At 35.5% G+C, this 17,926-nt stretch overlaps 1 protein-coding gene across 1 annotated transcript in view; it reads left to right on the top strand.

The window, feature by feature from the left end:
- Positions 1-17,926, top strand: part of RALGAPA1 (Ral GTPase activating protein, alpha subunit 1 (catalytic)) — a 140,507-nt gene that overhangs the window by 108,439 nt on the left and 14,142 nt on the right. Inside the window, exon 39 of the mRNA XM_009993938.1 lies at positions 1,420-1,547. Within this exon, the coding sequence (XP_009992240.1) occupies positions 1,420-1,547 (128 nt within the window). The remainder of the gene's footprint in view (positions 1-1,419; positions 1,548-17,926) is intronic.

Raw genomic sequence — 17,926 nt, 5'->3', positions numbered from 1 at the left:
TCCTCAAATGTCTATGTCAGCCCTGTTTTTAAAATAGTGGTTTTGTGTAGTGAACACAGACTCAGTAAAGTAGTAATGAGTGTTTGTACTGCATATTTTCTGTGTGTGGTGACGCTTGCCATGAAATTATAGGCTTTAAATACTAAAATTATTCCAAGAAGCACTGATACTAATAAATAAGCTATGACAGAAAGAAGATTCCCTCTATACGATGTCTGCCTCTATCTGATGATAGGCATGAAATGATGACCAGTACATGGTCTTGTTCTTTACTGGGTTACTAATGTTTTCAATTAATAAGTATATTATTTCCCTTAATACTTTAAGTACAAATTGTTTTAGTATTGGGGATGTGCAGGCTAAGAAGGAAAAAGAAAACTGCTGAGAGCAGGGATTGTTGTTAGTCCAAGAGGTCCTTGTATGTGGGGAAAAAAAAAGGCTTCCATCAGATTTCAGTATTCTCAAAGCAACATTAAATGACTGATGGCAAAAATAACACAGGACTCTCAAATTATGTTACAGCATTGGTTTCATCTTAGCAGGAAGACTGTTTGGTGTTCACTCTGTTCCCTTTGCTACCCTGATGAAAAAATTTTGCTTTTCACATGCTTTTTGCTAGCAGCTTCAGAACTTTATTCACACATACAGGAAATGAAGATACTTAATAGAGTTGTTGGGGTTTTTTTTTTTTGGGTGTTGTTTTTTTTTCAAATTGCAAAATTATGATTACTTAGAGAAAAATGTAAGGCCAAAATGTAAGATCCATCTGTTCTATCTCTACTCAAAATCAAGGTTTTTAATGGATCTCACAAATAAGGCTTTACACTTAAGGTCCAAAGAGGCCAAACTTTCACTACAGATTTCTCCTGTAAAGGGCTTACTGTATATTTATATAGGTAACATAGGAAGAAGAGCAGATGGAAGAAAAGAAAATGGAAGATGAGGGTCAGTCCACCAGTAATTGTACAACAGCTGGACATATGGACATGTTTCATCTAAAGTTATGATAAATATTATTTTAACATTTGAGTAATTACTCCTTTTGCTTACTACCACCAACAATATTGTCATTTGGCCTTTCAGCCTCTTAAACATTACATGCATGTGCGTGACTGACTGTTCCTAGGATTTTAGCAGCAAATTGTGGAAATAAGCTTTGATGAGGCATAATATTCAAATGGTTGCTTAATTTTCTTCAAATGCTGTGTTATCTGTTACCAAGGATATCAAGCAGTTATATGGCTGTGTATTTCCACGAGAAAAAAGGTCTGTCATGGGGCACAATAACTAGTCTGATTATCTAGTGATGAGGAGAAAAAAAATAATTATATTATTTGAGTGCTCTATTGTTAATGTTGATTGCTAATTGTTATAGCTAAGATCTTGCTTAATGTTGAATTTCATATTTTTTTTATTCAGGTTCCCTTTTTTGGTCCACTCTTTGATGGTGCTATTGTGAATGGAAAAATTCTCCCTATTATGGTTCGTGCAACAGCTATAAATGCAAGCCGTGCATTGAAATCATTAATCCCATTATACCAAAACTTGTATCCTTTCACTCAAATGGTTTCCAAGGCCTTTTTACATTCCCTTGCTTGTTCTACAGGTATGATCTTTATGTTGTGTGTCATTTTATATCTTTGTCGGTTTAACATAGGGAAAGTATTTTCAGTTTTTAGGACGATGGTGCCTTTAAGAAAATGAAGCCCATAGATTATAAGTCAGATGAAGACCAGCTTTTTTCAATTAAGTGAATAAGAGATTCAGTGCTGAAAAATTGCCTGTTTCTAATGTTTTATAACATGTGCTTATCACTTCTTGTTAAACCAAATTACTTGAATCACCATTTTGTACGTAGACTTTCTTAAATAGCAATGTCATGGTGCTAATAAACTTTCTTTCCTTAAATATATGTAGTATTTATCCAGTATTAATGTGACTTAATTTAGTTTTTTAATTCCAAGAAGGATATGAATGTTGTTTTCTCTCAAGATGAGAAAGTTGCTATATTTTTGTCATACAGATTTTGTTATTCAACTCGGAATACAAAGTTGTGGTCAAAATTAAGTTAGTGTAAGTTAAGTAAAGATGTCACGAAAAGGTTCTCCCAATTTAATTTTTTTTTGTTGGAACTGAAATTGTAGTTTTTTGAAAGAACTGCTCTTGGAAGAAGAGATTTACCAACCAGAATTTTTTTTTTAAAAAGGTAAGTCTGTCACTTCTTCATTTCTTGAGATTGAGTTCTGTTATAATACATCCATGAGTAAAATCAACAAGAACTTACTATTTTTTAATTTCACAAATTGATGGGTAAATTTGAATTTTGGTCCAAAAGAAATTATTTGCTTAATTTCCACCCAAGCTGTAGATACTTTTATTTGTCATGTGAGAAGATTGTTACTAAAATACTCTTTTTTTTCTAAGGCTGACTCAGAGTTTTGGATTAGCTATGATGAAGTGGATTTACAGATGAATGATGAATGGTGTTTGATATGATTACATTAAATGACGTTTATGCCATTTATGTAGACGACAGATGTTGATTAATTGTATTTTTATGTTTGGAAAGGTCCGATCTTTTTGCCATTACTCAAGTGGTTTAATCCAAGAATTTAAAATGTATTAGCATTGTTGTACCATGAAAAGTGATGGCTTATAGTATTAATTGATGTATAGTGATGAGCAATTGGAAAACTATTTACTTTGAAACAGCAAACTTTCAGTACCAAAAAGCCACACAATCTTTTATCTTTTAATTTCTTTACAGAATAATGGAAGTTGTAATAAATGCCTCTGACATAGTTTTCCAGCTCAGTGTCTAGGAATTGGCCAGTTCCTGAGGGCTGTGTAATGGCACATTCACTTTTAATTCTGCAAATTGTAATTTTATGTGCATTAAAGCATTGTAATTTATGATGTTTGCCTCCTTAATATGGTTAGCATGGTAACTAGAAAGTGTTACATATCTTTAATATTAGATATTAGATTGATTGGTGGGTTTAATATGATCACTTGGTAGGCTTGTGAAGCACCAGGTGATTGGGCATTGATATTAAAGGGTAGCTTTGTTAAGTAGTTGGTGAAATTCTTCTTTCACTTGGCTTGGAGTATCTTATATTCAGTGCTTTGTAAATATTGTAAGGAACTGCCCACACCCCTGTTTTAATTTTTAAACACTGTTTGCTTGGCATGAAATTAGAAGAGATCTCTACAGGCTTCCCTGGTTTGAATTAGGCTATGGTGGTGTCCGTTACGTCAAAAGCTCTTGATTGAAAATGTCATGGATGTGCTCTTGGTGTTCAACCCATGGCCATATTTGAGGTCAAGAAGGAGTTTTCCTCATACAAGAATTTTGAAGACTGGTAGGTGTTTCCTGTAACATGGACATAGTCTGTTAAGTAGGAATATTTGAAAATTAAATCTAACTATGTTCCTGCAAAAGCAGGGAATTGAACACATCAAGGATTGTCTTAGTGTCTTCCACTTTTTTCCTCTGGCATATTTTAGCTATGGATTTAGCAATTCACTACTGACTTCTAAGGTTTTTATGGACTAAAAGGCGTGGGGGCAGGAGTACTTTATGATCTGTGATTAAATGGCTTTTCTGGAGACCCCACCAACTCAATGTCTGTTGCAAAAGACAGGACTCATTGATCAAGGTGGTCTTTCCTTGGGCTGGAGTGTTTCTGGAGCAAAGAAGAAGAACGCTTGGAGTGGTGAAAACAATACATGGAAGAGGGAGGGGAAAAAAGAAACAGAAATGCTGTTTTTCTGTTTGGCATACCAAAAGGAGAGACTAAGCTGGAAAAGCGAAGCTGGTAATGAAGGCTTCCCATATGTTTAGGACCATAGTGGTGTCAGCAAGAAGAGAATTCAGAAGTAATCTGCTCAAAAATATTTTTTTTTTACTTTCTTACAAGTATCTAATATACTGTAGCAGTGTTAGTTTATTAGGAAATTCAATGATGGTTGGTAGAAGTTCAGCTTAATGTGAATATTGAGGAAACAAGAATATGTTCTTTCAAGCAGAGCACATTTCAAGCCCATTAGTCTCTTCATTTCAAACCAGCATCAGTGTACTGATGTCTCCATGTGTGATTTATTTCACTGTGCTGTGTAATACTTGGTGGGCACCTTTTGATGCCTTGTCGACTTGATGATGCGTAGGTCTGTGCTTAGCTATCTTTAAGAAATATCTACAATGTCATGTTACAGATCTTTGTGGTGAGGGTGGATCATGGTAAACTCTTAGTTAAATGTAGGACTGTGTTGATTTGCTTGTACATGGGATGTGAAGAAAGTGGCACTGAGTGTGGCCCCTCCATCCAAGGAAGTCTTTTCCATTCTCCAAGTTAGCGCATTTTCTAAGTGCAGACCTGACTGAAAAAATCAGCTGTCATTTGTAATCAGCAGGGATATTCAGTCCTCCTCATATAACCTGATTGCAACTTCTTCCTTATTGCTCTAGTCTGCTAATCACAATGTGGCAATGGGAGCACGTGTGAATAGTGTAATAATGGTTGCACGGATACAGGAAATTCTGCTCATCTCCCTTTTGTAGTCTCCCAGAACTTTGGGAATGTATTGTACAGTCTGAAGTAGCTTTCTGAGGCTGACATATTCTGTCATTCACCTTCCACTTTCTGACATGTTTTTGATACTTCTGATAGCAAACTTGGATAGCAAAGCATATTTAAGATTTGATTTTTAAATTATTTTTAAAGGTTTCTTCTGCACTGTTTTTATACTTTGCTCACTATATATATGATGATATGTTTTCGTATTGTGGCATTTTAAGTTTAGAAGTTCACTAAATTCATCAGCAAACATCAGTCTGGCATGGCAGGTATCCTGCTTTCACATGGTGCTTGACATTTTCATTGCTGCAGCTGCATGAAAATATTGCCATCATGGGTGGAGTTTCTGCACTGATTTGTGGATTTTGATTTTGTTTCCCCTTCAAGGATTCTGCAGTTCCTCACTATCTTTTTATGGCCTGGCTTTCTTGTAACAGTACCCCCTCACTAACAGGTGGCATAAATGCACATGGCAGGAGGTGACACATAAAATACTTGTGTTGTCTTGCTAATGAAGCAGCAACACCCCCTTCTCTATCTCATAGCTAATGTATTTCTTCTCATTGTGTTTGTTGTCATATGAAGTAGGTGCTTATCTCCTGAACACAATCCAGCTGCGCATATATATAGTAGGAAAACTTCTAAGACCCATAGCAGCAGATGTAATAATGGGACTGAATTTTCACTGTGAAACAGAATAAGGAGGCAAATATTTAGGGGATTGTTAAAGATGACTACTCATTTACTAAATTGCATTGACGTTCCTGGTTGAAATAGTATTATTCATGGCTTGCATGTCAGAGCAAGGACTTGATCACATTCTGAATACAGAATCTGTGATGTGTAGGAAGTGGTTCCATACTAAATATTTTGAAAAACAGAAGAAAAGGCTTCATATAAAAATGTACTTGAATTTCCTGAATAAACAACAGATGTTAGCCAGATGCCAAGAGGTACACCAAGATAGTGTTCTTTTCTGAGTCTAGTAAGCATTTCCAATAATCCGCCTTGTTGAAATTTATGTCATACAACAAAACAACTGAAACCTTGTGGGAGTGGAATTCCAACTGTGAAATGACTTCTGTTACTTTTTTACACATTGTACACAAATTTTTGAGTGTTAACAGTTATTCCAAACCATCTGTATTTACAGTACAGTTAGTGCAAATAGAGCAATTCAGACACCATAATACTTTCTCTCTTATGTAGTATTCCCCTCCCGAAAGATGCTAACTACTGTTTAGCTGGAAACACAGCAAGAAACTGTGTTTAGCATCTTTTAAATCTGAAATTGGTTGAAATTTCAGAACACCTGGAGTATAGGTGTTCTAGGTATATGAACATCATAGCATAATTTTCACCTTTTTATAATACTACACAAAGTTTTGACCTAATGCCAAGAATTCTTCAACCAATTAGATTATTTTTTTGGTTTAATATGAAATAGTTTAAGTGTCAAAAACATAATGCTATTTTAATTATTCCATCTACAAAATACTGCAGAATACATCTTAATCTAAATTATTTTATAAATGTTTTTTTTAATAATAAAAACTGGAAAATTTACATCCCCTATCTTTTTTGACATTATATTCCAAACATTTGGTACTTGCTATACTGTAACTGACTTTTTCAGACAATTGTCTTCAGAGAGAAGCTATTAACTCCAGGTGGTATTGACAAGACAATAACTTCTTTTTGAAAAAAATAATGTGTTTGAGTGTTTTGTTAAAAGTTTCTTCTGTGTTAAAAACTCATAGCTTAGAAGAAGCTCACTTGTTTGATGTGATACTTAACTGCCCCAATAAAGGGTTTTATTGGAACTGGTAGTGTCACTGTTGAATGTGCTTGACCATCATCTACCTCAAGATAGAGCTGCAGACATTGGAAAGTAAGTGCTTGTTATTAGTGACACACAGTGAGTAAAGAATATTCTTCAGATTCTTAGGCCACATTTGTCTGATTTAATTAAGAATATTTGTTTTATTTACATTTTCAAACTTAAATTTGTGAGGATTGCATCAATTATAACTATATAAAATGGAAAAGGCATAACTGGTGCTTTTTCTCCTTAAATATGTATCATGAATTCGTTTTTCACAGTGCCACTAATTTATTTTTGGTATAGTAAAAGGAATAATGCATGACATTATAACTGCTCTTTTAATATGTTCTGGTTCAGAATTTTTTTGAACAACCATATGCCAAGATTCTTGGCAAATTTTGCTATGTTTATGCAATCAGAATTTTTATATAGTACATTTAAAAAGGTTTTAACATACCTGTTACTGATTTTTCTGTCATCAGACATGAGAAGAAACAGATATTAAAAATAATGCTTGGGACACTTCTTAGATAGTACTCTATATGCTTTACAGAAAATAATGGAAAATTTCAGGATTTCAGTATTATTCCCAGCCCTGAATCATACCATTGCAGCCTTATCTGATGGAAGTTCAAGTAAGAGCCATGAATGACTTCATCGTATGACCCCTGCTGTATTTTCCAGAAGAAAATAGTTATTTCTAACATCTATTTTACTCTTTAACAATGGAAATTATTTCAATGAAGAATTGTGAGGTAGATAATATGATGTTCAGTCTTTCCTGTACTTTGACTTGCTCAGTTTTGCTGTTCTCCCAAATCCTAGTTCTGATGACACTTCACTTGTCATTTAATAATTAAAAATGCAGTTCATCAAATGCCTGTATGCAGTGGTATAGCGTGAAAAACTAAACATTTCTGAAGCATTTATAAGAGATTGCTTTAATGGACTGTTCGGGTGTTTCAATTAAAAGGGATAATGTGTAACAGTTTCTTTATGCATTCTACAACAACCTAAATGTAAGAGGAAAGTTTTATATCTTTATAGAGAGTCATGCATGTGTGTGCGCATGTTTGTGCATGTATGTGTGTGTCTACTTGTAGGTACACAATGACAGTAGTATCTATCTTTATTATCTTTATAGATTTTTCCCCTCTGAAATAATATATGCAGTTAATATGTCATAAGTATATTCGGACAGTGAGAGACTGTTGTGAGGAAAATTCCATGGGAAATACCAGGAAGATTTGGTTTCTTGTAAACCTTGGATGGATAAAGTACTCAGGTCAGCAAACCAATGATGGACAAAAAAGCAAAATGAACAGTGCTTGAAACACTGATGCATTTAAGAATGTTCATATTCAACATTAGTGCTTTAATATGTTATATAGAAAATTGGTACAGTTTAAAATACCTCACTTAAAGGGATAGTATACATTATGGCAATGCAGTGTAATAGAATAATCTAAAGTAACTTTTGTGTGGATAACATCACACTGAGGTCTGCCCAATTAAAAACAGGCCAAATGAAAAAACAGCTGAGATTCCAAAGCATGAATTGTGCTATTTATGTTTGTTAAGTATGGTTTGAAATCCTGTCTTAGGGACATCTTACCGAACTATATGTCTAATGCTGCTCAGTAAATGAGAAGAGTATTGATTGGCATATGCTGCTTAAATCGATCACCTTGACAGCCAGAATTACAGTAATCTGTCAGTATTAATGACTGTCTTTCAAGCCTGGATACCTCTCCCTCGCTTGTCTCGTCTTGCCTTCAAACTTCTGTTTGAAGTGCATTTTCTTGCAACCTCTGGTTTTGTCAGAGTAAGTACTTTTGTAGTGTTTTTTTGTCCCCTGAGTCCAATTTATTGGCTTGATCATGCAATTAGAGTTAAAATGCAACACCAGGGAGCAAAAGTAGGCAGTGTTCTGAGTAACAATTGGACCTCAGGGGTAGTGCAAGCCTGTTCTCAGCCATTATTTATTAGTTACCTGTTAAAAGAATAGGAGTGTTTTGCAATGAATAATTCCAAAGCATCACTTTAAATGCCTTTGATTTTATCCACTAGAGACAACTGATTGAACCCTCATTTGTGAGAGGTTTTTAAAGTCTTGCCTTAGTGATTCTCATATAGACACTTAAGATAACTGCTAGAAAAATGCTTGCAGATATGTGTACCAAGCTGCTGCTTTTGTACTGCATTTTCATGAAGGCATGCACATCATTTGAATTGGTTTTCTTTCATTTTTAATATGAGGAATAAATAGAAGTGTAAGGCCTGAAAGCTATGTTGTAATGTCATATATTTTCCTGCATATAGTCCGAGAGACTTTTTGCAAAACACACATACATGCTTTTCTTTAGCAGCCGTTTTAGATTTGCACATGTTCAGGTAAACTTATTTTCTTCAGTAACTGCCAGGTAGAGAAGTCTTCTGCCTCTTCTTCTTCTTATGGTCTGTCTCCAGAAACAAACTAGGATGGTGGGAGCACCTGTTAAAGAAGTATAGTGTAAGCATGTGGGTTTAAGTGTGGTAATGTTGTCATCACAAGATATGTATAACTTTTTAAAATTAGTACAGTTTTATTTATTAGTTACTCTGTTCTAATGAAACACATGAGACTCTTTTGAAAGTGGCAAAAGAGCAAAATATAAAATGAGACAAAACTGATTACCTCTAGTAATCAGTTTTTTTACTAATAATTTTACTTCCAAAAAGCTGAGTGCTCTGTTGATACTGCAGACAGTTATGGGGGAGACTCAAATCTTTTTGTACTCTTAAGAAAAACATATTTTACATCTGCATTCATTTGTCAATTGAATTTACCCATGTGAAGGGAGAGTATTGCTTCTGCTGATTACTGTATAAAATATAGGTAGGCTTATGCCATTGGCATTCTATTTTAGAATACAAGTATGTCACTGGGCTACCCTGAAAAGCAGTGAAGTGTTTTATTAGCCTTCTGGAACTTCTGAATTTGGATCTGTCAGTACAGATGACTTGAGGAAGACAAGTTCTTTCTTCCTACAACTTTTATGGTAGGACATTTTTTGTGTTGTAAGTTAGTAGAGCAATCATTCTTTCATTATAAAATGTGTTTTAAATGTGTATAGATCCATCTTTTAAATAACAATTTGCAGGGAGAAGGCTGAGTGTCCGTAAACTGGAATGAAAAAGATAAACTAGTTTAGTCTTTTGCAGAGTTGATTGCTTTGTATGTAACACAAAATGACAGGTTTTTTGTTAATACCTACTTAGCCTTATTAATTAATTAAACATTTTGGATAACAAAAACCTGTGTTAAAGTGTTAAGATTCTTACCCCCTTAAGGTGTTAAAATTCATACAGATTTCTTTGAGTGCTCTCAGAAGTCTGTGAATAAAAGCAGGGAAGATTAAACAATTTTCCCAAAGTTTCTAAGATTTTGTAAGGGACAGCATTGTTTATTGATTTAATCCTTTTCTAGTCATAAATTCATTCCTTATAACAAACAAGTGACTTGCAAACTTGAAAGATTTGTATGATGAAACACTAAAAGCTCTATATATACAAAGAAGAGGTATATAATACTGTGTGGGGTTGACTCTGATACTGAAATTGGTGGGAAATGTGGGACAAGAGTTGTAACAAGGAAAACTGACGAACAGTTATGCCTGTGAGACAGAATGATGTTTTTGGGTGAGATGAACAAGATATTGGCAAACTGTTCCTACATCATTCTACATATGGTAATCAAGACAGTTGGAGCATGCTTTCCAGTTCCAACTGAGGGATTAGAAGATTATAGGTACCAAAAAATGTAAGAAGAGACAAATAGAAACTAGCACATTGGTTGTCTTTGTTTTCAGTTACTGAAAAAAGGGGTTATACATACTACCTGTCAGTATATGGAAATACCTAGCTGGAGATGGAGTATACTCCATGTCACAGCATTCACTAATTAAACGTCAAAACTATAACCAAAAGGGTGTATGTGTATCGTTTGTTCCGTATGTGCCACATCCTTAATAGGAAAGAATAAAAAAACGTAAAGCAAGGATTAAAAGTTAGTATGACAGTAATTGGAATTACCATATGGTGGTCCAAAGGACATGAGTCCTAATCATAGCCTGGCCAATCAAATTAATCTCAATATACTTTCTAGACATTGAGAAAATAATTTAATTGCTGATTAACAGCACCCAAATAGATCTGTGGGTCACAAATATATCTATCTCCTCCTGAATGCTTCTCCCCCCAAACATAGAAGAATGCAGGCTGTTGGGATATCTTTTAATTTCTGCTTGCCAAGCCATAGTTACCATCCATCTGTTCTTGCCAATTGTGGAAAAAGGTCAGTTTTCAGCAAAGCCATGCGTTTCATAGAAGGTATGTGAAGTGAAATTTCACAGGGGACATGATGGATCCTGATTTTTAGTGATAAACCTTTGGGGCCAGCAGGGTTGGCATATGGTTCAGCATGATATGAAGGCTTGGGTTCCCTGGCTTCACTTCTTTGGCGTGGAACTGATAAAACCTGGCTCTTAAGTATTGTTTCACTGGACACCAATCATGGGCAGCAGGAACAGCCCATTTAACTCTCTGTGGGAAGGAAGCCCAGGCTGTGTTCACAATAATACCATTGTAGTGCTGCAAACTGCTCTCAACAGCTTGACAGCACTTGGGAGGAGGCCGAAGGGGCTGCTTTACTAATTGCCCTGCAAAATAGAGAGGAAAGTAACTGAAAATTAATATTTGTATTCTTCCTTTAAATAGAAGCTGCCTAACTTCGAGTTTTTAAAGTCTTTTTTAAAACCAATTTTATTGCCCTGTGAAGAGGCTTATAAGGAGATCATCTCATATCAGTGCTGCAACAACCCAGGGTAAAAAAAGAACAATCTCATCAACTATAAAAGAAGGAAAGGTTGTAAAGTTTTTTAAGTACAAATTGAAATTAATGACAAAATTTCTCATGAGAGAAGTTTTCTTTGTTACTATGTGGTATGGGGTTGCAGATTAATACATATCAATATGTGCAGTCTTTTTAATGGAAAACATTTATTTCATATTTATTACTAATTTATTATTCTGTAATTTTACCATTTGTATTGATGTCTTCATTAAAGGCATTTTATTTACATTTTCATCAATTAATATGTCTGTATATGCAAGAAAAACTATTTAAGGGAGAAATTTAAATATTTCAATGTATGAAAACAGTGGGCTTAAACATTCAAGCTAATAAGAGAGAACAAAGGGCCAGTTTTGCTTCTGTGTTTTTACACTCACCAACCTTAATTACTTTAGTTAAAACCAACATAATGCTGAATTTTCGAGTGGGGCATCAAACCCCCTCCCAAATCAGGAGTTAGCATGTGGGGCTGCAGATCCCCCTCGCCTGGACTATTACACAGTATTTGTGGGCTTGAAGTGAGGGCTGTGACACTTCAACGTCTCTCCTTGGCACATTTGATGCAACAGCCCTAATAAACTAGAGTGCCTTGGTGTGCTGGCCCCGTGCCTGCCCTGCTGCCTCCTGCAGAGCTGCTGCTGCCAGGTGAGCGGCTGCCCTCGAGCTGAGCTGCCCACCCGCCCGCAGCAGCAACACCCCAGCCAGTGCCTGGAGCAGCAGCAGCTGGAATGGGCTTCAAAACAATTAGCACAACACACCTTACAGGTTCATCAGTTCCCATCTTGGATGCATTAGTAAGACGAATCCTCCCTGGAAGCTGGAGCAGGAATTCTGCCTGCATAAGGGCTTCAGCACTGTTTCCCTCGCTGGGTGCTTTCACCTCGGTAGCCTGTTACTAAAACATTGATGAGAGGGGTATTTGTAAATACTGTCATTAGTCTTCTAACCACACAGCCAGTAAATTTAATGAGTAATCTGTTACACTGTTAAGGTATTTGTCCTTCCTGCTAGCCGTTTGAGCTTGTGGTCTCTTCATGCTAAAGTGCAGTTCAGGGTTTGTAAAACCAACAATATACAAAAATCATACCAAAACCAAGACTTTCCGCTATGTTTGTATTAATATGCTCCTGCTATATTTCAAACAGATAATTCATTGAATGCCCATTCTTCCTCTTACTACAGAGTAGATTATATTTAAGTCAAGATTAATGGATAGATTCTGATGTTAAAACCCAGTCTCTGAGCCTGTCGTTCCCTAGAGGCATATAGTGCATTAGTTTAAGCCAATATGCTGCTTATCATAGATGCTATGACACCGTCTTAAATGATAGTTTACTGTACTTTGTTACTGTTTACTCTGGTAATAAAATCACTATATTGAGTTCTTGATAATTACAATATTAAATAGAAACTTAATTTGATTACTTCACATTTAGATACAGATAGTTCTTAAGTAATTGTCAGCTGTAAAATTTCTGATACTCATTTCTTCTCTCATGAGGTGTGTTCTGTCAGTGTCTAAGCTTTATATTAATTCAGTCACCTTAGCAGAAAAAGTACTGAAAGGAGATCTACAATAGGAATTTTTGGTACAAAGGGGTGTCTTTTAACCTATAGTTTTTCTCTTGAACCTTGTTGTTTTTTAAATCCTTCCATAAGATACTTTGCTTTCCTCAAGTCCTTAAAATAAACAATTTCTGGGTTCTGCAGAGTTGAAGAATTAATTAAGTATCATTAATTCAGGTTTTTTCCCTTAACTTTGAAATTGCTAGAAATCTGAGCATCAGTTTTGTCATTTTTGCTGCCTAAGCAGATGATCAGAATTAAAATGCATTAAATGCAGTAACTATAGTCTTATAATATTTTTATAATATTATCTTAAAAAGATAACTTTTTAATGTAGCTGGGTTTGGTGTAGTTTAATTCTGGATAATACTTACCCTAAAGTTAAAATTTATGTCAAGTCTGTTACACTTGCACTCTAATTCTACATATCTTTATAAGTGCCTTTTGTAGAGGAGCTTGGTGCAAAGTGGCTACATTTTTCATTTCATAATTGAGTGTTTTAAGTGGTTAAGCATAGTCCAAATTTTATCCAATTCCAGCTTGTGTTAATGGTGCTGCACTCACACTGCCTTAGCACCTGTTATGGATTTTGAGTCATCTGGCAGCCCGTGGGACTTAGATAAAGAAGTACCAGGTGTCCTGCCTGTCTCTTAATTGAGACGCAATGTAAACAATATAGACTTGGCAATATGGTTATAGGAATGGATTAAAGCCCAGCTTTGTCTGCCCTGATGAATCACAGCTTTTTCTTCCTAGATGATGTTGTGAACCACTGAAGAATTTCGTTAGCTGTAAGATCTGGTGGAACAACATAAAAATAAACATCATGTCAAGGGTTTTCCTAGAAGGACAGTGTTGCAGAATGTTACATGTATTTGGTTTTCCAATGAAAATGTAAGCATCTATTACAATTTCTTGCAGTAATTTAGCAGTTCTGAAAGTGCTCACACTAAAAATGAAGATTCTTTTATAAATTCAGTTACAGTCAATGCCTTTCAGTATATAATGTGTTAGTGAACTAGGCAGAAAGCAATAGCTTTGACTTGGAGACATGCAGTGGTTGCAACTTTAACCTATGCTTAGCTTGGAGGACTCAAAGCCATTTAAGCATAGGGTAGATATACTGGAAGTAATCTCCTTTAGCTGTAAGATCAGTACTCTTAAAGAAAAAAGCCTCTAAACAGCAAAAGTACATGTTCTAAATTGTCCAGTAACTTTTAATTTATTACACATGTATTGATCTTTTTAGCATTTTAAAAAATTAAAAGTAATTATCATTATATTCAGTTAAAGACTGATGCAACTATATCCATTAGAAATAATTTGCAAGATCTGGAATAATGAGATTAATTTGTATCATATAGTCCCTTGGTTTCTTCATGAAGGAGTATACCTCACAAACTGCCTCAGAAAGCCCTTTTGCAGTTACAGCTTATGCTAAAAAGATTTTCATCAAAGATGTTAGATAATACATTTTATGTTTAATTAAATTCTATTGTCTTAGTCCATTACTTGTTTTTCATACTTATTTTAATTTTTTTGTGAGATATCTACATTAATTAGTAGCTTTTCATATATGTATTGCTGCTTAAAAGTAGTTATTTTGGGTAATTGACACTGAGTCCCTTGTGCGATTTTAGAACGTTTTCATTAAATGCAACATAAAAATTCATTTTTAAAATAGAACTGATTTCTCTGAGTTTCATGTTCTGGGTTTGTGAGTAAGAAAATGTATTGTTAAATTTTATTGAAAAAGTGCTGTTGCTAGTATGGAAATGTATGGTTTCAGTAGAGAAAAACATCACCTTAGAACACTACAAAGTTTTTAATTCTTTCGCCTGTTTAGTAGTGTCAAGTAAAGTATTTTTTTTTCTTCTCTTTCGCCTAAATAATTTGCATCAGATATGAGGAGAATTAACTGAATCCTGCTTTATGAATTGTCAGTATTGTGGCTAAGTTTCAACTGCATGTGCAGAAGCTTCTTTCATTTACAGCATAGCTGTGCAAATAGATGCACAGAGCAAAATATTTATATGCCATTTGTAATACTGGCAGTATTTAAGAAACAGAAAAGAACCCAAGCTGACTCTGAGTCACCAAGTTGACTGGGGTAAACAGAAGTTACAACTGGAAAAAAACCTTCTTTTTATTTGTATACTGTGCAAACTAGATGTGGAAATCACTGAAATGCAATAAATAGGGAACACCATGATGCCACTTCTACAGAGTCACTTTTCAGAATATAAGAGAACTTTAACTATTCCTCTCAGTGTGGTCAGTTGATACTGATCACCCACCTACATATAAAACGCAGCTAGTGGCAGGGCTTCCAACACTGGATCAATAGCAGCCCAACTTACATCCTTAATTCTAAGAGCCAACAAAGAGTACAAATTGCTGTGACTCAGTATGAGTTCAGCTGGTTTGACAACCACTGTGCAATCCTTCTTTCAGAGTGAGATTTCCCAGAAAAAACTTCAATTTCTGTCATGTGTGGGTTTTGTCCTGTCTTCTTTCAGAAGTCAAATTCTGCTATGGCTGACTTTTCCTCTCAGCTTCTGTATAACTTCGGTCCTAACCTGTACTTGTTATCTTTTTACTGGAGACAGTCCTCTTTTCACATTTTTATATCAGGAATTGTAATTTACTAGGAATAATCTGCCCGATAAAATCGATGCTTTCATCTTTTTAAGCACCTTGAACTGTAGCAATGAATTTTGTGGGGTTTGCACACCTTCTCATCCCAGGGAGCAAGAAACTTAAAATCTCCCACCAACGTACGCCATTCACTGTGCCTCCCTGTTTCTTTGTTTCCTTTAGACTTCAGTATGGTCGGGGCATTTTTATATGTTTACAATACTACAGATTTCGTTTTCTACAAAAGAAGAGATGTGCTCTAAATTTGCTGAGGGGACAAATGTAGTAAACCAGAGGGTGCCATCTTATGTAGCTTTTCTTGAAATACTGCTAATCTCTGGATATAAATAGTGTATACTTGCAATTAAAAAACCTTTTGCAGATGTCCATTGATCCTACAAGGAAGTATCTCTAGGTGGAGGATTTAAATTTTCCAGTTAAGGATGGAGCAGTACTTTGGTTTCTGCTTGTCTCAATTCTTCTCCAAATGCCTTGCTGACAAATTCATATTCCTCTTCACAATCATATCAATATATATTGATGCCATTTGGAACTGCCAGAGATGCAGCTGTACATGTTTTTCTGACAGCAGTTTGTAATTTAAACTGAAAAAGTCCATAATGCTATTTAGAAATGCATTCTCTGGCTTTTTTCTGAGATATTTCAAGGTGATCATCAAAAGCTCCTCTTTTTCAAGCACCAGAATCAAGAGAATCTCAGGTACTATATACTGGCAGTGTTGTGATCATGTATCCCAATATACAGCCAGCTATATTGTGATACACTACAGCAGCGCAGAGAGATAGAGAGAGATGCACATGTAAATATCAAGAGGAAAGATTTATGAACAAAACTTATATGGAACTGTGTCATTGTGATTTTTGTTTTGTTTTTCTGAACGGAAGACACAGTAATGGAAAAAAATCAGGTGAAGAGTTCAGATTTTTACTCCCTTTCACAAAGGGTGTCCTTTTTTATATAATTCTGTTTTGTCCTTTTCTGTTGTTGTTGTTATTTTTTAAAAGAAAAAATAAGAATGTTGTGTTATCAGTCTGTTGGACTTGACCAGCCTGTCGGTAGGGATGTAGAAATGCCTGTGGCATTGTTGAGCATTCAGCTTGAAACTTCATAACTCTAGGGTATTTCCTGAACTATAGTGAGCTTGCATGCATTCTAAATCACCTTGGAGTCTTCTACTAAAATGAAGCTGAGGCAAAACATTATATTGTGGTATGTGAAATGATAGATGCTTTATTTTGACAGTTGGGAAAACACAGGGTTTCTGCCATCAGTGACTTTATGTACTTCACAAATGCGTTCCATTTAAATTTTGTCAAGCAAATGAATATTGATCTTCTAAAGAGGTTTTTCAGACATTAGAAGTATTTTCATCACTGTTTTAGTGTATTCATGAACTGTACATCTCTTCAGCCTTTTTTTAGCTTTCTATCATTGAGTAGGTTTCCCCAGCATCATTCTTCCCTCCAGAAGCTGCTGAGGAAATCTGTCTTGATAAATCTTTTTCTGTATTTCTTTTCCAGAAGTGTTAAGAGTTAGGCATATAAGCGCTCTGTTCGTCTGATGCAAGTTCCTCCCATCTAGCCTTACAGGTGCCTGTGTCTAAAATAAAGGTGATGAGAATCTCAACACACCAAATGCCTAGTCTTGGATGCCTCTGAAGTTCACAGGTATCTAAAGCTTTCATTGCCACCCTTCCCTAGAAATCTGCCCATGTTACCATGCAGTAGAGCTGCCTGAGTTCTTCCCTGTATCTAAACAGTCAAATGCCCAGTTCATGTCTCTCTCTATCCATTGAGGAGGAGGTGTTTCTTTGCTCATCTGACCTGCAAGACAGCACCGCTAAGAGTTTTGAAGGTTTACTTGCTGGATTAGGGCCCACACAAGCTCAACAGGTGGTAACTCCCTAGTTATATCAATCAGCCAGGAAATGAGAGAGCATGTTCCAATTCTGAGGCCACATCTTCTGCCTCTTACAAAACTGTTCTAACCGTTGGGACTGAGGACATTTTGTAATCAGCCACACTCTGTTCACTGCTGAAATTGCTCTTTAATAAAATAAGATCTCCTTCAAATCCCAGGGAAAGTACATGCTCATCTGTATAGCCAAATGGTTTTGGTGCTTCCCTGGGAGAAAAGAGTCCCTGGATTCCAGTCCCTGCTCAAATAAATGCTTGTTATCAGATGGTCTTTGAAGCTGGAACTAGGATTTCTTGTCCAGCCCTTCTGTGAAACTAGCTCTTAAATGCTCTGATAATAGATTACAGAACTGTTAAGTGCCATATCCTTAATTAAAGCCTTGGAAATTTTACTCCATGTTGAAACTGCTCTTTCTTCATTTTCTTCTGCCTTAATGACATTTTAGGATTGGTATTCCCTGGATGAATGTAACATAATAATAATGCATCC

This window comes from Chaetura pelagica, unplaced genomic scaffold, assembly GCF_000747805.2.
Source record: "Chaetura pelagica isolate M959 unplaced genomic scaffold, ChaPel_1.0 scaffold11, whole genome shotgun sequence".
Taxonomy (NCBI): domain Eukaryota; kingdom Metazoa; phylum Chordata; class Aves; order Apodiformes; family Apodidae; genus Chaetura; species Chaetura pelagica.
The sequence above is the reverse complement of the archived record's forward strand: the minus strand, read 5'-3'. Positions and strand labels throughout refer to the sequence as shown.